The sequence below is a fragment of the Poecile atricapillus genome, chromosome 11 (genome assembly GCF_030490865.1).
Source record: "Poecile atricapillus isolate bPoeAtr1 chromosome 11, bPoeAtr1.hap1, whole genome shotgun sequence".
NCBI lineage: Eukaryota > Metazoa > Chordata > Aves > Passeriformes > Paridae > Poecile > Poecile atricapillus.
The window spans coordinates 1,752,533-1,775,015 of NC_081259.1; the positions used below are offsets into that span (position 1 = coordinate 1,752,533).

The 22,483-nt window shown below is 50.4% G+C and overlaps 1 protein-coding gene across 1 annotated transcript in view; it reads right to left on the reverse strand.

Annotated features, from left to right (window-relative positions):
• Positions 1–22,483, reverse strand: part of SMAD6 (SMAD family member 6) — a 38,154-nt gene that overhangs the window by 12,868 nt on the left and 2,803 nt on the right. Inside the window, exons 2-3 of the mRNA XM_058846764.1 lie at positions 21,695–21,751; positions 19,927–20,004 (exon numbers count right to left, since the gene is read on the reverse strand). Coding sequence (XP_058702747.1) covers positions 19,927–20,004; positions 21,695–21,751 — 135 coding nt within the window. The remainder of the gene's footprint in view (positions 1–19,926; positions 20,005–21,694; positions 21,752–22,483) is intronic.

Below are 22,483 nucleotides of genomic sequence, written 5' to 3' on the forward strand. Positions count from 1 at the left end.
TCAGGGACACCCCAGCGAGGCTGCAGCCCCCGTTCCACTCCTTTCCCTGGAAAATGAGCAGCTGAAATCCGGGATGAGACTGAGCATCAGCTCAGTGTGGCTGACACTTCATCACTTGGTGTGTTTTGAACACATCCCGCTCCCCTGCAGCCACCCCATCCCCTCTGAGGGTGCCATGGAACTGGGCTCCTGCCTTGTGCATCCCAAAGAAATCCCTGCAGGCGCAGGATGTGAGCAGTGCTGGCCCTGGGGAGCCCCTCTGGGAAGCTTTAGGCTGGTTTTGGGTGTTTTTTCCCAAAAGGAGGGTGCAGAGCTGAGCCCTGGGGCAGGCAGGGAGTTTCCAGGCGCTTTTCCCAACCCTCGGAGAGCTTTCCCTGCCTGGGGTGACTCAGGCAGGCTGGGCTGGGCTGCGTGGGGAAGCCGAGCTCTTCCCACAGCCCCGGCCAAGGGCCCTGCAGGAGCCATCCCTGCGGGAGCAGGGACAGGGATGGACACCCCGAGGGCACCGCTCCGGGGCCACCTCCTCCAGGACAACACCCAGCACTCGGACCCTGAGCTCCACAACTGCAGCAACTCCAATTTCCCACCAAAAAGCTCTGCCTGTCCCAGGGGAATCACCTGGAAGCGGCACTCTGGGATCAGTAAAACCCCCCCATCTGGCACATTCTGCATCTGTTTGCTTTGAGAAGAATTGCAAAACCTCAAAACAAAACGTGAAAAGAGCAGCTCTGATCTGCAAACTTGGAGCTGAAGAGGAGCCCTCTCACAAAAAGGCCAATTATTTGCTTACAAGGTTTTGGCTTCGCTGTTTTTCCTGGCACTTACGCCACAGGAGTTATTTTGAAGGGCTGTTTGCTTCAGGAGGAGCCGAGCAAACAGCAATCCCATTTCCTTTCGGATCTAAACATCCGTCTGCCGTGCGAGCGGGAGGAAAAAACCCAACCCCGAGTGCCTCAGGAAGCCAAGGAAAGGGGAGGTGGGTGCTGGTGGGGAGGGGAGCACAGCACCCACCCCCTGCCATCCAAGGGGGTCCCCATTCCCTGCTGGCCTGAAATGAGAGGGAATGGCCATCCAAGGGGTCTGGGATGCTTCTCCTTGGAGCACAGCAAGCAAAGGAGCAGGGGCTGGACCCTCCCACCTTCCTCAGCACATCCCTGGGGGCTGGAATTGATGCTCTTCACAGGTCCCTTCCCACCCAAACCAGTCCAGGATGGCACTCTTGCGGTGGGATGGAGCAGCTCCCGAGGGGGGAACTCCAGGGAATTTCACAGCCTGGTGCTGGATGAAGCAAGAAATAAAAACTGCACAGGCCCCTCGTAGTTCCCTGGAGATGCAGCATTGCTGGAGCCATGCAAAAGGAAATTTGGGAGCAGAAGAAAGGTGGTGCTGCTGGGGGAAGAGCAAGGCAAAGAAGGTCATGGAAATGCTGGAGCAATTCCAGGAGGCCACAGAGATGTTCCAAGGGAGCCCCCTCTGCTCTGGAGCCGGGCTGGGAGAGCTGGGAATGTTCCCCTGGAGAAGGGAAGGATCCAGGGAGAGCTGGGAATGTTCCCCTGGAGAAGGGAAGGATCCAGGGAGAGCTGGGAATGTTCCCCTGGAGAAGGGAAGGATCCAGGGAGAGCTCAGAGCCCCTTGCAGGGCCTGAAGGGGCTCCAGGAGAGCTGGAGAGGGATTTGGGATAAGGGATGGAGGGACAGGACCCAGGGAATGGTTCCAGTGCCAGAGGGCAGGGATAAGTGGGATAGTGAGGAGGAATCCTCCCTGCCACGCTTTCCACCCTTCAGTGAGCAAAGGGCCAGCTCACCGGCGTGTTCCTAAATTTCCTGACTTTTGAGGATACAAGCCAGGTCATTAACATTATTTATAGGTTCCTGTGTATGAGTTTCCATTTGTTTGCCTGCTTAAAAGCCAGTTAGGTGGAAAAAAAAAAAGCAATTCCTGGAGGTCAGTTAAAAACCCCCTCAAGTCCGTGGGTCTGATGGACCCAAAGGATCAGCAGCTCCTTTCGAGGCATAACTGTTTCCTTAAATGCTTATTGTGTAAATATTTAAGCTACTTTATAAAACTTTTACAATGTACTTAGGAAGCATAAATCTCCCCAGCAGAGCACGGCAGGCTTTGGGAACACAAACAGGGACATTTCCAATGCTAATGCTGCACCCAAGGGGCCCTGAGGTCACAATCTCAGGAAAATCATTACTAATCCCCTCGGCTCACCCCAAAAGGGAGCTGGTTACGTGCTCTGAGTCATTGACTTCGGTGGGGCTGCTCCTGAAAACAATCAGGTATTGATGGTTAGTGGGTGGTGGTGTGCATGGGGCCCTGAGGTTTTTCCTCTTCAAAGCACAGCTCTTAGATTATGTAATTCAAAAACAATCCACTGATGCTCATCCGTTTTCAGAATGAAATGTTTTGGTTTTTTTTTAAGTCAAATCCAACTGGTCAGAGCCCAATCCTGCATCCCTCAGCAGTCCAGACTGCAACCAAACCAGTGCCACCCACCCATCCCAGCCTCTCTCCTGCTGCTTTTTGGGGAGAGGAACCTCCCAGAGGTGAAAATTCCCTGACTGACACATCTGTATCCAGGCTGGTTTCCACAGGGAAACTGAGCTTGGACACAAGCTCCAATTCTTCAAATAAATGAGACCTTATTTAACCCAGAAAATAACAATTTCCCTAAAACAGCTTCTCTGCTGTAACTCAGGTGTGTTTGAGGCAACAGCAACAAACACAATCAGGGAAGAACTGGAAGTTTATTCCCTCTGCAAAGCACAGCTTGCTGTTGTATATGATGAAGTACATAGAAAGTCTGGAAAAAACTTGGAAGGGAGTTCAAACACTGATGTTTTAAAGATGAAAGCGTGTCCTTCGATTAAATGTTTAAATAAAAGTTTTCTGGTACTAAATCATTTAAACATTTCCACATTCCTCACATTTCTAGAAGCGCCCTTGGCTTTTATTTATTGTCATAACCCAGTGCCCTCAGCAAGCCACCAGGGCCACTTGAGGCAACCTGTTTTCCAAAGGGAAAGTTCTTTCAGGATGGTAAAAAATCAGGAAGAACAGAGGAGCCTGAGTCTTATTCTCCACCCCCCATTTATTCTCCAACTCCCAACATATTTTCCTCTTTTTTTACAAGCAAATCTCCCATACTGCACATGAGCACAGCCAGCTTCTGCTCCAAATATTGACCAGAAATTCAAAGTAACTCCACTGACTTCACTGGTTGTATTTAGACAGCTGAAAATCAACAGAAATTGGCCTGGGTGTTCAAATTATCTTTTTTAGCAGCTCTTGGGCTGTTCCAGGGGGCTGTCAGTGACAAAGTCAGAATTGCTCATGGGGACACAAAGCATGGCACTGCCTCAAACAGCCCCAAGAAGAGGAAAACCTGAAGTCCTTGAGCTTTTTGAGAAGGTACAACTGATGCAACCAGCAAGCCCAACGCTCCAGCCCAGCAATGCAAGGAAGCTCTGACCTGGCCTCTCCCAGCTCTGCCACAAAGCTTTGAGGAACTGCAGAGAGATCCAGGATAAATGGGGATAAACCTGCCACCAGTCAATTAAGAGTGGAAATGCTGGAGAAGCTTTTACTGCAGGACAACGTAGCAGTAGCAGAGGAACGAAAATGTGAATTTCTCCCAAGGCAGAGCTCGATAAACACAACGTGGTTTCCAAAGCCAGAAGATAACTGGGCTCGGTCACTCAGCACGCTGTTGCCGACCCTGATGTCCTTATTTCCCTGTAAATCCATCATTAAGGAACAAAAACAACAGCCCAGGCTGGAGGGGACATTGATGAGTCCCAATTCCTGCTCGCTGCTCCGGGATCCCTGATGGTTCCATCCCTGCTGCTCTCCACTGAACCTCTCCCCAGGAGCTCCCAGGGCTGTTTGGTTAACACGGCCCAGGATAAAACTCCCTATTTATTTTGGCACCGTTCACTCTGAAGGCCCTAAAACCCAAATAAAGTCCGTTCCCCTCTGTGTGCATCCCCAGCTATTGACACTGCTCGGGACCCATTTGCAAATGCAAACAAACGCGCGTTGTGTAATGGGGCTGGAAAAACAATCAGGAAGGGGCTGGGGGTGTGCTCGCAGGTTCCTGCGGGGAGGAAGGGCTGGAAGGGGCGGCAGCACAGGCCAGGATTACAAGAAATTCAACTTTTACTCTGATAACAACAGGGGCTATTTTCTGCCCATGACATCACGCTCCCAGGCCGCCACGAAGCGGCGGAGATGGTGCTGGTGGAAGTCACGGAGGACTTTGCTGGTTGTTCCAGTGGCCAACATCCTACACTTCCTTCTTTGAAAAATAGACTTTTTTTCTTTTTTTTTTTCTTTTTCAAGTGCCTCACAACCACCCAAATCCTCTATCTCTGCTGGTTCAGGATAAATCACAGCATCCCAAATCCATGGGAACAAGCTCAGACACTCCCACCTGCACTCCCCCACTAGGGAATGATGGGGGCACAACTTATCTGCACTGTTTTAGCCCTGTTCTGTAGAGAGAAGATAAATTGTACCCTTCAGCTGTCTCTCTCTCCCTGCAGTTAAATATCTAAATATCTCCCTGTAGTTAAATATCTAAAAAAACCATCTCAGACATGGACATCTGTATTAATCTGAGATTAAGTGCAGGAATTGCTACCCAAAAACCATCAAAATGGTCCAAAACATTGTTAGGTCTTTAATCACGTGCAAAAACAACATCTCACGAAGGGAATTCAAATCTTAAGGGTAAAGTGTGACTGCCTGGATGACTGTGGATAGGAAATGGAGCTGGAAATGGATTGTGAGAATAAATACATTGCTGTATTCTACCTGCAGACACAGAATTGATGTCTAAGTGGTGGCATTAAGCTACACCTAGATAACTGAAGGATGTTGGGGCTGGAAAAGCACAATACTGTGGTGTGGAGAACAGGGTGAAGTTAAAACTCTTGTTCATGAGCCCATTATTTCAGAATCAATGGTTAAAACCAAGAGCTGCCACAAACTTCTCCTGCAGTTTGAAGGACTCTGGGATGGCCCAACCCAGAGCCCCATCCCAGCCACCACAGGGGCTCTGCTCAGCACAAAAAGGGTCTCCTTTCAGTGCAATGGAGAAGGCAAAGCAACAACTCTATTTTAGCCCTGTTGCTATGAAATGTCTACAAAAATAAGCCCTGCTCGTGCCCTCCCTTAGGCACATCCCTGTCCCAGCCAGAGCCAAACTCACCTGGTTTCAGGTTTCCTGACAAACCCCGAAACATAAATACATCCCTAATTCTGCTGGGGAAGCTGAGCCAAGTTTCTGGCAGGGCTGTGCTTGGGATTGAAGCAAGGGGGGGAAAAAACCACAGCGGTTTAGACCCAAAACCAAGGCTCCCCCCCTCCAACTTGGCAGCTCCCACTGGTTTTTATTTTGACTCAAAACTCAGGGCTCCAACACTCTGCTTGGGGAAGTGGGATTTTCAGAGCCCTGCAGGACACCCAGCTCCCTGCCTGACACTGGGCATATCTTGATGGAAATGTGCTGCAGCTCTCCAGTGCAGTGCTGAGGAAATCCCAGCTTTCAATGCAGCACAAACCCCAAAACACGGGAGGCTGTTCCTAAACCCTCCCTGCAAATCCCATCCATGCCCAGAGCCCGGCACTTGGAGGGCTGCACACACAAATATAGCTGCAGGCATCTTTCCGAGGGGAGTTTAAAGCAGGATGTTTGGCTGAGCTGCTCTTCCCTCAAATAAACACCCACGACCTCACTCAAACGGAGAGGCACCGCTCTGGGAGCGCTGCATTTCCAAACAGCCAGCCTTGATTTCCCTCCCCTGGCTCTGGGAGTGCCACCAGGCTGGGGTGGCACCTGGGGAAGGGTGTGATGGTCACAGCTCTCCAAGGGCCACGCTGGAATTCTGGCATGTGTAGGGAAGTGTTTTCTCATCCTCACTTTCCCACTGAGCTGCTGGGTTGAGTTAGTCAGAAAAACCCTGTTTTGGAAGCTCTGAAATGCTGAATTGGTGAGAATTTCTTTCTGCATCAGAGCTCAGGGAATGAATCCAAGGTATCCAAGCTGATGCTCCCAGTCTGGGAGTGGATCTGCATTCAACACTCCCTGCTGCCTTTTGGAGACCACCAAACCTCCAGAGTGTACATCTGCACCAGTCCCAGCAGGAGCCACAGGATCATCCCTGTGCCACCACTAAATCCAGGATAAAGACACAGCACACTCTGGAAAAACATCTCTGCTGCCTGCTCTTCATACACCCTACACACTACTTGAGTTTATCCATGTGACACAAGCACTAGGCACAACTTTAAAGGAGAAATAAGGAATAAAAGCTCTGAGATAAGCCTGTGCTGTTTCCCTCAGGTGGCTGCACTCACCCAGGCACTGGAGAAATGTTAAATAAACCAACTTGTGCTCACCCTCACCACTCTCCTGGGGCACTGAAGGCTGGATGTGAGTGGTTTGGTACTTACTGCAGCTGGCACGTGGGAGTTGGTAATGCCTGAACCACTTTCATTCACTTGCCTGTCTTGGAAGCATCCCCTGAATCCCTGAAACCTTCCTGGGTGTTTGAACACGACTCCAAATCCCAGTGGATGCTTGCTGTGCTCAACACACACCAAACACTCGGCCCCAGGGACGTGCACCAAGGCATCCTGACCCACAGAGGAGCTAGAGAAACAAATAAAGCCGTGTTTTAACAACCTCTAACCCAAGCAAGGCCGTGCTGGGATGGCTGGAGGTGGCTGGGATGTGCTGGGGAGCCGGGACTCCGTGTGGCACATCCCAAATCCCAGCAGCTCCCGGTGCCCCACCCCATGGGCACACCGGTGATGCTCCGAGGTGGGACGGCTCCAAAGCCAGCCCCACATCCCAGGGGTACAAACAGCACTGAGAGAGGACAGAGCCAGCAGGAAAAGCGTTCTGGAGGCTGGGGGAGAGCCAGGCAGCCACGACCCGCACGGTGCCAACTTCGCCCTGGCCCGGCCCCGGCGCGAGGGGAAGCGGCTTTGGAAGGCAGCTGGTTCTCATTGAGAGCCTCTGCAGCCTGCAGGGAAGGGCAGAGCGAGGAGGAGGAGGAGGAGGGGCCAGAGGATCGGGATTAAAATAATATTGTGTCGAAATCTCAATGAGAGGGAGAAAAGGGGGAAGAGGAGAGAAACGAGCGCTTTCTTTCCGCAAGGCAGCCCCAGGCTGATCTGGGATTATCTGCTGGCTCTCAGCAGAGCTCTGGTGCTGGATGGTTTGTCCTCGTTTCAACCTGGATTGATCCTGTTGCACACAGCCAGCCTGGGCAGCTCCTGCCCTCCGGCACACCCGACGCTCCCACACGTGGACAATGCTCCCAAAAACCTTCCCCAGCCCTGTCTGGCAGTGAGAGCCCCTCTCTGGGGCAGCCCAGGGCTCTGGGAGCTCACAGCCCTTCAGCCCTTCCATCAGCACCTTCTATTTTATGGGTTTTCCCCCGTTTCTGTGTTCTAAAGGCATCGGTTCCAAATCCCGCTGGGATGTGCATGGATACACCAGGCTGGAGGGGAAAGGGCTCCTGCCCCACTCCAACCAAACCTGTGTGGTGACAGACCTGATCTAAACATGCAAAAATCCAGGATGTGAGACAGGTTCTCTTGTTTTCCATTCTGAGCTTCTATTTCTTTGGGGAAAAAAAAATAGATTTCAAGCCAAGAATCAGCAAAATTCACAATATTATTTTTACTGTTTACCTTTTTTTTGAGTACTAGCTATGATCCAACTGAACCTCTTGTGTTTGGCTTCTCACTGATAAGATCCCAGCTGAATTTTTGGGGACCAGCTATCCCTAATTCTCCAAATTCACACAGCTTTCCTCTCCCCCAGTGGAGAGGACCATTCTTGGCGCTGTACCAATGACACACACCAGCACAGGCAGCTCCAGCACCCGTTTCCTACAGGAATAAGCCCTGGGCATCCAGTTTCCTTCAAGGCTTTGAAAAGCCACGCTCAGCTTTTCCTTCCTGCAGGTTTAACATGAGCTGACACTTCCCAGCGAGGCAGCGGCGGAGCTCGGGGGACTGCGGAGCTCAGCACATAAAACACCCAGAGCTGCAGCCTTTGAAGCACAGCCCTTCAAAGACAGGCACATACCAAATCTACTGAGGTTTTCTACACAAACAAATTCAGCATGGCAAGAGCAAAACTAATTTGCAAAGATCTTTTAATGTTGGAAGTCTCAAATGACCGACCCTTTCAAGCACAGCTGAATTCAATCCGGCTCTGAAGGTCTGTACTGGCGATTCAACATGGAAAAGACATGGATATTTCAAAATATGTGGCTGTAATTACTGGGAATAAAGAATGACTCCAATTTTCTTGTTCCAGTGATGAAGAAGCTGCCCAGTGTGCTCCTAGTCTGTAACCTGTGAAGTGTGAGTGACTTTTTTTTTTTAAAAAAAACCTAATTCTGCTGACATTTTCCTTCCATTCAAATAACTCAGCAATGGGGGAAGAGCAGCTCCCTGTTCTCACAGGATCTTTACCTTTGTATTCTCCCAGGAACTCCCTTGTTCTGCTGGGGCTGGAAGTCTCCTCAGTCACACTCATCCCTTTGTGCAAGCACTGCAACAGGCCCGGTGCAAATGGAAGAGTCAAATGAAATTTAAATTGTGGCATTTGAAGATGAGCCAAAGCAGAAATGGGCCCGTTCTGGGGTCTGGTCCTCCACAGCAGCCAGCACCTGGCTCAGTGTGGCTGGGATGTCCCCACCAGAGACAGGAGCAATCCCAGGTTAAGGTCTGAAAAGCCCTCTAAGATCAGCAGCTCCAACCATTCCACTTGTCCCCAGGTGCCACATCCCCACGGCTTTTAAATCCCCCCAGGCACGGTGGTGACAGCACAACTGCCCTGGGCTGGACAGCCCTTCTGGGGAAGGAATTTTCCTGAATATCCATCCTAAACCTCTGCTGGGACAACACCCAACGCTCCCTGCAGCACCCCTGACCTGGCACAGCCACACTGACCCAGCTTTTCCCCTGGCATCAGATCCAGGAACAGATCCAGAGCGCCATGGATTCAACTCCCATCCCGTGACCTCACCTGCAAACCCACGGGGACCCACCTGAGATGGAGCACAGAGCCCCCAGCCAGGGCTTGCAAACTCCAGAGCTGCCACCCAGCTCAGGCCCCAGCCATAAAAGCAGCTCCACAACAGTGTTATTTATTTTTCTGGAGTCACAAATGATTTCCAGCAGCAGGAGGGTGAGGGATGCGGCGCTGGACCCGGCACCCGGCCAGTCTCATAAATGGTTGGCAGCCAGCAGAGCACCAAACCCATTTCTATTGAAATGAGCTTGTTACTACTAATTTTTACTGCCTTCCTGGTCGATTCATAAAGTTTTGTTGGGTTTTTTTTTGTGTTCTGTTGGGTATTTTTTTTTTTTGCAGATCTCAGAAAGCAACTCCACGACACTTGAGGAAAACTGGGGCTTGGCTTTGCCACCAAGGACTGCTCTGCACCCAGCCCAGGCACCCACAGCCTTGCTGGAAACCGTGTCTGTTTTCAGACCTTCATAAAACCTCAGCAGAAAGGCCAAAATCAAAACCTGCTGGACTCAGTTTTACTGTGCTCAGAGCCGTGGCAGAACAGCTCGAGCCCTCGCTGGCAGCTGCAGATCACAATTTATAGGGAGGGATTGGGTCTGAGACATTAAACTGCCCATTTTCACATCTGCTCCTTCTCTCCACAGCTGGATACCCCGAGCTGCTGCACCAGACAAACCCAACCAGATCAAATCTTGGAGCCTGAGCTTTTTATAAGCACCAGGGAGACTTGGCAAAGCTCTGCTTACGATGAGGGGATGGATCACAGAATCATGGAATGGTTTGGGTTGGAAAAGACCTTTAGGATGATCCTGTTCCACCTCCTTCCATGGGCAGGGACATCTCCCACCAGACCAGGTTCCTCAGAGCTCCATCCAGCTGGGCCTTAAACACTTCCAGGTGTTTTTGGAAGGTGTTGGTTTGGGTTATGTCACGAATGCTGGAAAATAACTTCATACAGTTCATTTTTATCTACAGCTCGCTCTAAGATTCAAAGAGCAACAAATACAAAAAAGAAAGAGGGAAAAAAAAAAAATCAGGGCACAATGACTGTGTTTGGCACGGAGCTGAGGGGAAGATGCAGCAGCGCTTCCAAAGGAGCACCATTTATTCAGGAATAAGGGAAAACAGAACCACGGCAGTTCCCAGCCACCACAGCCTGTGTTTGCCTTCCCTGTGCAGGACAGGGATGCTCCCAGACCCCACAGCCTCACGCAGGGGGGGATGAATCAAGTGCCTCATTCTTCCCCGTGGACAAACTTGGCTTTTCCCGGCGCGGGATCGCACAAACGGAGCCTTGTGCGAGCACCACGCTCAGCAACAGGAACAGGCTGGGCTGTGGGGCAGCCAGGAGGGGAAAAGAAAGGCAGGGAAGAAAAGGGATGTGCTCTGCACAGCACGTCCAGCCTCAGCAGGCAGGTGGGATAAACACAGACACAGCTCAGCCTTAGCACAGAAACACAATGGGTTGGGTTGGAAGGGCCTGAAAGCTCATCCCATCCCACCTTCCACGAGACCAGGCTGCTCCAAGCCCCATCCAACACTTCCAGGATGGGTCAGACACAATTTCTGTGCCAGGCCCTCACCCAGCACTGCAGGTTCCTCTTCTCCCTGATTAAACAGACAACAGCACTTTGCATCACTGTGTGTGAAAGCACAAAGCAGCTGGCACTTTTTTATTATTTTTTTAAGTCTTTAACATTCTTTGGCTTCTCTCATGGAAAAATCTCAGCAAATGAAAGCTTAATAAATGGAAAGAGCTGAAAAATAGCCTTTCTGCTGGCGGGTTCTGCTCGTGGAATACGCAGATAAAACCAACACAGTCGTGTCTCCCACCCTTCCATGGAACCACCGTGAGAAATCCTGCCTGGAGCATCCCTGGCATCAAGAGCTGCCCCTGCAGCAGCTTGAAGAGTCCCAGCTTGGAGGAACAGGCAGCCTGATCCTTCTCAGCTGCTCCAAGCACTCAGGAGGAGGAACATCTCCAAAGCCATAAAGCAAAGGCGCAGGAAGGGGAGGGCAGCTCTTCCAAGCCAAGCTGCAGTGGGTCCAGCTGAGCATCAGTGTCCAGCTGGGACAGCAAATGTGACACCAGGGCACTTCCATCAATTGCCACGAGGAAGGGAGGGATGGCTCTGCTCCAGCACTTGCTCTGGGAACTGCACTGGGAGAGGGTGGGGGATGCTCAGGACAGGAGCACGTGGGCTCCTCGAAGCCTCAGCAAAGACCTCCTGCATCCCCCAGGAACACAGAACTGCTGTGAAGGGCAAAACAAACTCTCCACACATCCCTCTCTCCTGCACTGTTGGGAATTTGACTTTTTGGCAGGTTTCATACATGGGCTTTTATAACCTGAAAGGCAAAATGCCGAGGGCAGGGAGCAGCATCCCGGCCTGTGCCTGATCCCTGCCAGACACTGCATCCCTGTGGAGAGGCAGGGCCAGGTTGTATTTTGTGAGGGTTTTCAGCTCTGGGCCATCAGAGGCAACTCTTTACACATTTAAAGAATAAAATATGACAAGAAATAAAGAGAGGGAAGCCTGGGGTGCGGGGCTGATTAAGGAGATGAGAAGAGCTTTGGGTTAAATTCTGTTTACATCCTCTGATGCTGGTGGTTTTTTTCCCCACGTATTTTCCCATATCCAAACCCTGGGATGAGGAACCATCTTCTCATTGAAGGAGAAGCTTCTCTGGGGCAGGGGTGGTGGGACAGGAGCACAGTGCAGCACTACAGTGGCAGGAGCTGCAAAGGCCATTACCAGCCAGCACCAGCAGCCCTGCAAGAGGTCAGCCAAGACAGGCATTTCCACGTGAAATGTTTTTGTTCTTACAGAAAAAAAACACACCCAGACAGGAATCCCACAGCCCTCAGCATCCCAAGCCCAGACCCCAGTGCTGGAGATGTTTTCCCCTCCATCTCCATTCTCCCAGCACTCTGCCCCTGGGGGGATGCTTTTTTCCAACTGAACACCCATTTTCTGGGGCTACAGGAACGCTGGAGAAGGACTTTCCACAAGGTGGGGAGGCCCTGGCACAGTTTCCCAGAGCAGCTGTGGCTGCCCCTGCATCCCTGGCAGTGTCCAGGGCCAGGCTGGAGCAGGAGCAGCCCTGGGACAGTGGAAGGTGTCCCTGCCCCTGGCAGGGATGAGCTTTAAGCTCCCTCCCAACCCAAACCAGGATTTGATGAATCAACCAAGTGAAAGGCACAGAAAGAGCTGGGACAGGCACCACCCAAACCCAAACCCTCAGGGAGTCCATGTCCCTCCTCCATCACCCCCCAAGCCCTGGATGCTGCTGCAGGACACGGGGCAGAGCTGGGAATCACAGAATCCCAGCCCCACGTGCCCATCCAGGCTCCTGGAAAGCACAAAGAGCCGAGTCTCCTTTGCCAGTAAAACTGAACCTGTGGTTCCAGGGGCTGGGGACACTTCAAAGCCCGGGCAGCAGCACTGAAGGGATGGACTTTTCAGCTGTAGAGCAGAGAAGCAAAATCCACACAAACAAGCAGTGTTCCAGAAAACCAGGTTTCACCATCAGCAGCTCCCAACGACAGGGGGGATGTTTTTTCTGAGGGTTTTTTTTTTCCCCTCCTCCTTCCAGTTTGCTTTTTTTTTTTTTTTAAACTAAAATTTCTTACTAAAAGCCAGCCTGAGCTCCCACACCACACAGCCCTTTTGGGTCTGAGCATCCTCCAGAGGTAAAATGCTGAGTTAGGTCTTGGAGGCCGGGAAAGGAGGTGCCTTTGATGAATAGCAAATCTCCAGACTTCAATCGCTCCGGTGAGCGCCACACATTTAATAAGTTATTTCCGTGGAAAACCTTGGTAACTCAGTTATGAATCAAGCCTATAAACACCTCTCACTCATCAAAGTGCCACAAAAAAATCTATTACTGGGACTGTGAACACAAGCCTCTCTCTACAGGTCCCCTAGAAGAAGCCAAAATTCCTCCTTCAAAACATTCACCGTTTTCAAAGGTCATAAATACACTGTGTCCAGTATTCAGCAAATCCCTTTAAAAAGCAAAACACAGGCACAGGGAAAAAGGAAAAGTTCAAACAAAGCCGGATCCATCGGATCCATGCTGGTTAAAGGACACAACCAGAGCTACATCAAAGGAACTTTTACTACCTAGAAAGTCATATCCAACCCCTAATAGGGTGCAAGAATGTAATGTTTAGGCTACAAAGATTAAACTAATTTACTTTTAAGTAACTTGCTTACTTCCTGATGTTTCTTTTTTTAAGAGTGATGCCTAGGTGCTTGGAGAAGTGAGGGATGTGATTATTCTGTGATTCAAGGCCAAACATCATAACTACTCAATGAAACACAGACAAAAACATATTTTATCTGGGTGCTGTACTTTCTCCAAGAACTTCTGGGTTGAAAACATCCAGACTAGCTGTGAAAATCCATCCTGGTTCCAGGTAACAGAGGGAGAAAAAGCAACTCTCTCCTTCTCTGCTGGAACATACTGAGAACTTCAGTGTCTTGCCTGCAAGGGAAGGAGGTGTGCTCCCCATGCTCCCCAAATACTGAACCTTCACTTCAGGGCATCGTCCTGCCCGGCTCCCTCATGGAAAATTCTCCTCTGGAGTTGTGGAGCTGTGTGTACACACAAACAGAGGCATCATCTGCAAAGCAGCTTTAATCTCTGCATCAGGCACGGGGCCCAATCTTGGTGAGACCAATCTTCTTCCACTCCTTGTGCAGCCTGTGCCACTCCAGGCAGATGATCCTGAGCCTCCAGCAGCCACTCTGGATTTTTTTCCTTCCTTCTTCTGAGCAAGGGCCAACTCCAGCTGCCCAGATTTTTTAGGGACAGCTCTGATTGTCCTCATTTCTAAAGTGTGGCCTGTTGGGTGGTTATAGCAACAACGGGACATTCTCCACCTCCCACTCCAGGAGACACCTGCCCTCCTGTCAGACTGTTTTTGGAGGCTGCTGCACAGGATGCAAAACCTCAGAGGAACCTTCATGTTCCTCCTCAGGAGACCTTCAGCACAAACCACCTCTTCCCACCTCCAGCAAATTCCTCAGTGGTCCCTCAGCCATCATAAAATTAATTTCCCCTCCCCAGTTTCCCAGTGCTGGCTGAGCCCTGCACTACAAGCCCATAACCCAGGGGTATTTTATACAAGCAGCTGTCCCTGGCTCTGGAAACACCTCTACAGCTGCACATCCACTGCCAGAGCTCAGTCCTCCTGCCAGACACGGGGTACAGGTGGCACTGTGAAGGTCACTGCCACCAACGCATGGACACCCACAGCTCTGGGGAAGCCTGCTCAGGTACAGCTCAATGCTCCAGCTGTTGGTTTGGGGCCCAACATGAGTTATCCCACAGGGTTTTTATGGAAAAACAACCACATGGAGGTAACATCTCCTTCCAGCCTTGATCCAGCGTGATTCTCTTCCATTGGCAAGTCATCTGACTTTTTTAAAATTTTTCTTCAATTGCTGTTTGCTTAATGCTCTGAGCAACTTCTTCATCTGCTTATGATTTTCCTAGGTGGAACATTCTCTGCTGGGTTACTCTGCTTATGGATGAAGCTACAGGATCAGTGATCCCTTCACCTTCTGCTCCAAAGGAATGGCTGAACTACTCCAGGAGCTGCCACTGAGCCCCCCACCATGCCAAGCACAGATGGGCTGTGGAAAAACCCACTGCCCCCCCCCCATAAATCCACTGGCTCCAGAGGCTTTATCACCACCCCAGAAAGACACCTTGATGTAAAATAAAGGAGCACACCTGCAGCTCTGTGAAAGGGACAGCACTGAAAGCCCAGGGCTTGGCTCCCAGAGCTTCCCCACCTTCCCTTTCAGGGATTAATCCATAATTCACCCCTGCAGTTGGAGAAGCTGCCTTTGATGTCAGCCCCAGGCAGGGCCAGAAGCTGCACATCAGGGCAGGTTGTTGCCCTGAAGCTCTCCCTTGGGGTTCCAACATCCACAGCCATGTGGGAAAAGCCTCCACAGCGAGCAGAGAATTCCTCTCTGAAGCACACTGGAAAATAGATGCACTTTATTTCCCGTTGGCAAACTGAAACTATGGAGGAAAACTGTTTAATATAAAAACATCTGACAAAGCACCTCCAGGATGTATTTTTTTGCATCAAAGAAGTAGCTCTTGGCAACAGGCTCGTTCCTCTGACCAGGAGAGGTTTTAGCCAAACCCTGATTGTTCTAGACTGCACAGGGGAAGACAAGCCAGCAAACCTACAGTTAAATATCAAAGGAAAAAAGAAACCAAAACCATTACTGGCCCAAATAAACATCTGTCTGTGATTAAGCTGGATGCACAGATATGTTGTATCTTTTTTTTTTTTTTTTTTAAGGATTTCTTTCTGCAGGATTGGGGGGAAGAAGGGATGAAAAGGCTCCAGGGTGGTGCTGGGTCAGACCCAGCCCCCAGCCCAGAGCTGGAACTGAGACACAGCAAAGCCAGAATCCATCCTCAAAACCCAACATTTCCCCCCAGAAGAAACTGCTGCCCTATGAATGAGAAAAATACCCTTTTTTTTTCTATTAACAGGTAATTCCAGAATCTCTCCCCCAGCCCGGAAAGGGCAATGTTTGCCCAGTTGCCACACACACATCCGCCTGACAGATTTAATGGGCTTTTTTTTTTTTTTTCCTACTCCTAACACACAGGATCTTCATAAATTTCCTTGTTAGCATAAATCCTGCAGCCTGTTTTTTCTGGGGGGAGAGGAAGGGAGACGTTCACTTTCTCCATTCAGTGGGTTTTAAAATATGCTTCCTTAAGTTCATCCTAAATATTGCTGGAAGCAGAAAAAACCCTCTGGCTCTTGCCTGGAGCTGTGGCAGTGCCTCAGCAGGGCTGAGTCACCAACTGGGGTGGATTTTCCTCCCTTTGCTGGTACAGGGACCCTGCTCCCCAAATCCAGTGCCCCCAGCCCCAGCACTGCCCTGCAAAAACCTCCCCATCTTCCCAGGCCTTAAAAAAATAAATAAATCTGAAATCATTTAAGTAAGTTCCTGCCCATTCAGTTTGTTTCTCCTCTCTGTTAATTCCCAGCTTTCTTCCATCACCATCAGTCACCCAAAGCAGAACTCATCCCCCACAAGGAGCCCAGCACCTCCTGGGCATCAGCAGAGCTGCTGGGAATAAACTCAGCCCTGTGCTTCCACTTCCAGGTGGGAAACACCTTCCTGCTGCTTTGGAGCACGGACAGGAATTCATCCCTCGTCCCACAAACCACCAGTTGAACATTTCTTCTTCAGGATGCACATTTTCAGCTACACACAGGCTCACCAGAGCTGAAACTCTTGGAGAGTTTTAGCACATAGGAAGCGATTTTAAAGTTTAAAAAAAACCCAACAAAACAAAACTATTTTTGGAAAAAATAAACCAGCATTTTCCCTGGGGATGGCCAAATCAGCACAGAGAGCTACAGGTGCAAAGCCACTTTTGCTGTCCCACCTGTCCTCCCCTCAGGACCTCCAGAATTTGAAGCCACCACTAACAAGAACTTTGGTCAACGCTCGTCATGGGGCTTTTTCAAGAGGAATGGGCTATTCCATGGGTTTTAAGGAAAGGGCTGGTGAATCCTGTGGGATTCAGAGGAAGGCAGGCAATCCCAAAGGCCATGGCAGCTGCTCCAGCACGTCCCCAGCTCCCCATCCCAGCCCAGCGCTCCACACGCCTGGCAAGTCTAACGGGTACAGCAGCTTCCTGGCATGTGCTGGAGGAGCCAAGTCTGAGGGGAAGGGAAAAAAAAATTACTACAAATGTTCCACCAATTATGAGTCACGAGGCCCAGCTTTTGTTCCTGCCTTGCTGGATTTTGCCCTTTCCCTGGTATTTCCCCAGCTCCGGCTGGGAGCCGCGGTGACGCCAGGACCGGCCACGGCTCCGCCGGCTCCCGGGGGACAGACGGGCTCAGCCCAGGCCAGGGAACCACCTGGCTTTAAAATATCACTCAAAAAACAGCAGGTTTGCCTCAGCTCCGCTCCCCAGCGGGAATTAATCTAAGGAGGAGAAGATGGAGCCGCTCCTCGTGCTCTCACGAGCCTGAATGTGGCGCTGCTCGAGCTCAGGAGGAAATTTCAGCATCAGACACCTCCAAGCGCCTTTTCCCACCAACCCAGATCTTCCCAGGCCATTGCACCTCACTGGGAAAACAGGAGCATCCCCATTCCGAGGGAAAAGCTGTGGCTGGACACTGATCCTTGGACAAACAACTTTGTTCCAAAATGCTTTGAGCACAAGATGAAGAGGGCTCTGGGGTATCATCCACGGATCCAGGTCATATCCACCAAACTACCCACAACTTGTGCTTCCAGTTAGCACTGACTGTTCCTCTGAACCTCACAGTGAGCCTGACACTTCTCTGAAGACTTTCCCTCTTTTTAAGGGCAATATTATAGCCATGAAAGGTTCTACTTCAAAAAGAGTTGTTTTTTTTTTTTTTAATTTACACATACAACAGAGATCATCTTTTGCCTTCATGCTAAAGCCTCCTGTTTAGAAGTTCATCAAGCAAAGGAGCAAGAGGAGAAGAATGGTTCTCTTTGTTACACAAAATTGAATTTTGTGGTTTTAGTAGGAAAAGCCTTTTTGATGATCAAAGGTGGACCAATAAATAGCAGTGGCTTGACGCTAGACCCAAAATGTACTTATTTCTGGAGGACGAGTTAAATGCACACTGAGCTCCCTCGGTACACAAGAGGGGGCAGGGAGGACCATGTGCTTTGTGTATCACTCCCACAGGCCTGCACTTCAAGCAGAGCTATTAAATGAGTTGAAACGGAGAATAAACAAACTGAAACGTGGCAGGTAGACTGGAGCCTAAGTGGGTTTTTCCCTTGTACTTCCCCGTGATGACATGTATGGGTTAACTTCAGCAGGGCTCTTATCCTCTTTCAGCAATCCTGAGCACTGGGGAAAAATAAATCACCCAGCCCCAGACTCTTATTAAAAGTTACACCATTGGAAACGGCACAGGGGGAGAGGAGGGATCCGGTTTCAGCACAATCTCGGTCACATGTTATCATTATATTGTTCAAGGAAAAGTTAAAATCTCTCTTCTCTTCCAGCAAACCCACCAGATGTCCCATAAAGACTGAGCCATGAGAGAAACTGAACCATTACATCCTCAGGAATCCCACTTTTCCAACTTGGCCGCTGGAATTAATGCCAATTATCAAGTTACAACAAAAGCCACGGGCACCGGGAGCTTTAGGGATGCACCTCCAGCCCTAGGAACGTTTGTTAGGAATCACAAACACATTTATCAGAGCACAAGGCTGAATGATCTGAGTTCTGCCATCAATTGTGCCCCTGCTCTGGACACTTGGCAGCACAAGAGGAGCCCGTGGGCACACACCAGACCCGGCACACACCAACCACGGCCGGCACCACAGGGGCACCTGGAAGGACCAGGAGGAGGGAAAATCCCCAGAGGGAAATGTGCCACCGTGCCATGATACAGCCCCTGTGCTGTTTGAACACCCTAATTGTGTGTTTTGATTGGCCTAAACATCCTGAGGAATGCCCAAGTCTCACCAAAGTTCTCACTGAACTGACCGTGAACTCTTGCAGGGAAAGAAAATGAAGAGAAAAGCCACGACCAAGGGACCAGTACCCCAAATGTCCCAAATGTCCCTCCCTTGACTCACAGCATCCCCCCAAACGAACAGCAGGCTCCATCCACATGCTCAGCAATCCAGCAATGCAGCTCAGAGGTGTCCAAGCCCCATCCCAGCTCAGAGGTGTCCAAGCCCCATCCCAGCCACCAAAGGAGGCACGTGGGGCTCCATCAAAACCCACCTTTGTCTGCCTTCATCCCAGTTCTCAGACCGTGAACCAGGCAAAGAAACGAAACCTGCTCCTACAGCCAGGCCCCTCCTGTCCCACACAATGAGCCCCCAGCCTGGGATAAGACACTGAGGAGGAAGATATGGAATGATGGAGACACTGAGGAGGAAGATGTGGAATGATGGAGACACTGAGGAGGAAGATGTGGAATGATGGAGACACTGAGGAGGAAGATGTGGAATGATGGAGACACTGAGGAGGAAGATGTGGAATGATGGAGACAGCGAGGGGGAAGATGTGGAATGATGGAGACACTGAGGAGGAAGATGTGGAATGATCACTGCAGCCAGAGCCCCTTGCCGAGCCAAGGAAAGCCCCAGCTCTACCTGCTGTCAGCTAAAACCACCCCAGGCCTTGCAGAGCCCCATTAAAATGAATGAAAGGTTGCAGGGTGGGGCAGAGCAAAAACCAGGACCTAATTAAGCCAAGCTTTGTTCGGGATCTTCAATGGCTCCGTAGCTGGGAGCCTGCTCATGAAAGCAGGGATTGCAGCCTGGGGCCAGGACCCAACAGGTAACACCAGCCCAACGGACCTGGCAAGAACCACCCCAAAACACTGCAACAACTCACTGTCCCTGCCATGGAAACACTGCCAGAGCACTGCAACAACTCACTGTCCCTGCCATGGAAACACTGCCCACAGCACTGCAACAACTCACTGTCCCTGCCATGGAAACACTGCCAGAGCCAACCCCAAAACACTGCAACAACTCACTGTCCCTGCCATGGAAACACTGCCAGAGCACTGCAACAACTCACTGTCCCTGCCATGGAAACACTGCCACAGCCCAGCCCCACAGCCTGGGATGGCTCCAGGTGGCCTCCACACAGGACACACGTGGCCCTGTGGCAACCTCCCAAAGCTCCCTGCCCATCCCACCAACAGCATCTTAGCACAGCACAGCCGTCTTTAAAAACCAGCTCAAGTAACTGCTCTTTTTGTCTTCTCCAGGACACAAACCAAGAGCAGGACCAGCACCCCCATCCCCTCCTGCTGTCCTGCCCCACCACCAAAAGCTGCCAACCTGAGAAATCTCCGGGCGTGACGTTGGGAGAGTTTGTAGCCTCTGTTTCAGTGTAAGACAACGTGGAATCTGATAGATCTAGGGGAAAAAAAAAAATAAAAAATAAATAAAAGAAAGCACTTTTAGTCCTGCTGCATTTGCCAGCGCTACGTGAGCACCCCTGGCTGCTCCACTTCCCACCACCTCCCCGAGAGAAACTCTCCACAGAGCCAGAAAGCAGAGATTAACTTTGTAGCTCCACCACGCAAATGCAAAGTTTGAATTGCCTCCACCACAAAAATAACTCCAGTTAAGTTGATCAAACAAGTAGGAACTTGGTGCTTACTGGATAAAGTTACATTAAGCCTCTAAACAAGTCAGAGTTACTATACTTAATTATCACCATTAAAATTCTTGAAGCTGTTTATTCTTGCTTCCTTCCTTCCTCTTTGCTGAAGCGAAGGAAACTTTGTTTTAACAAGTTAAGAGTCTTTGTTATTCTCTTTTGCTTACACCCCTCTAATTAAGTGCTCAACTGTTTGCTCACAGATTAACTATTATTTTTCCAATCAAACAAGCCAGTGAAGCAAATTTCAACCCCTGGCTGTTGTTTTAATAAAGTCACGTGTCACTCACTATCATCTCTCCCTGCAGCACAAGCAGTTTTTAAAGGGAATTAACTTGGAAGGGGGAGCACAGGGAGGGACAACTCCTTTTTTTTTCTTTTTTTTGCCTCCACACCTAACAAAAAAAAAAAAAGGAAAAAAAGAAAAGGAAGCCCCCAGCTGGCAGCTTGGCCTTGCAGGATGGATGCTCTGGTCACAGCCCTGTGGTGATGAAGGGTGCACACATGGCTGAGGCTGCTGCAGCTCCCAGGCCTGGCAGGGCAGGGATTCACCTTTGGCAGGGGCAGCTCCTGCCTTCCCCAGGGCTGGGTGGGACAGGCAGGCACTGCTGTCCCCTCCTAGCCCTGCCAAACCCCATCTGTCCCCTCCCTGCCCCATGGCAGCAAAAGCAGCTCCCCCTGGTCATTAAGCCCAGTAAATCACTGAGCACGGGATAAAGGGAGAAAGCCCCCAGCTGCACCGATGCCAGCAAGAAATCCAAGAGGGATGTGGGATTCCTCCCTTCCCTCCAACGCTGCCATGTCTGTGCTCCCCATTTAACTGAGCAAGAAGCAGGGCTGAGAAAGAAAGGATGGTGCGGATGCAGCTCAAAACATCTGCAGGTCCACATGCAGCACACAGGACCAGGCTGCCGGGCTCTCCAGCACCCTGCACTCCACCCCAAAGCTGCCTTCAGCAGCTCTGCTTGGAAAACCTTTCCTAATTCCCCAGGAAAAGTAACACCCCGTTCAGAAATGACACAGAGTTTCAAAGACTTTCCATCTGTTTGTAAAGAGCAGAGGAAGGGTAATAGCTGGTTCCTGCATGGAGCAGCACAGCCAGGCCTTTATGGAAATGGCACCCAGGAGCTCCCACTCCCGCAGATTACACACGCAGACAAAACACGACGGCTGGCAACCTTTCATTACGCCTTCATTAAAAATAGAGCTTCATATTATTTTGGAAAATATGCATGTGTCTACACGGTAATTTGGTAGGATAAACTGGCATCCATTTACTTCTTAAAACCCGTCAGCTGATGCTTGCTCAGAAATAATGAGCAGCCATAAAACCCCGACTTGTTGGTTTTTGCCTGACGTGCCAGGTAGGGCTGTCTCAGAAGCAGCAGCGGGGCTGCACCATGAAAGGAGAACCCCAGAGATCAAAAGAGACAAAACACGTACCCAGTGGCTTTTGCTCATCATTAGGAGACAGCCGAGAGTAGGGAGGTGGTGGAGACTCTGGAGAAACAAAAGTTCAGGTTAGTGCTGTGTTCGGTGTACCAACAAACCCTCTCACTTTCTCTTCTGGGGTAGGAGCTCTTCCAAGGTTATAAACACTGGAAAACAGAACACTTGGAAGCAACTGGAGACCAAGGTTTTCCTAATTTTTGAAGAATGGGAGTTCCACCTACAACTTTCAAAGTGGGTTTTGCTACTGAAAATGCTGCACACCCCTCTGCCCCACATCTGTGCCTGGACACCCACGGACTGAGTCAGAGAAAACATCAAATTGCTCCCCAGGAACCACATTTACATCATCTGCGTTGGGAGACAACCTTCCATCCCAGACTCCAACACACAGGGTGCTCCCCAAACACTTCACAAGTACTCAAAAGGAGGATTGGGTGATAAAAAGGCTCCTCTTGGCACACTGGGCTGGCACCAGAGCCAGGCTGGCTCCAGCCACCAAGTCATGCAAGGAACTTTGGTCCATCCCAAAAGGCCTTGGCACAGAAGCAGCTCAGGAGCAGAGGCCACCGTGATCCCCCTCACCCTGAATCCACCCCACAAAGCTCCCAGCTCGGCTTTAAGCAGCCATGTGCTCCAAGTTCAGCAAGTGCCCAGAGGTGCTTGGCTGTATCAGGTCATCCAACCACCTCTCACTGTTTTTGGAAGGGTCAAGAGCACGAGGAAGGTCGATGAAGGTCCTTCATCATCTCCAGGCCCTGATTAGAGGGGTTTCTTTTCCCC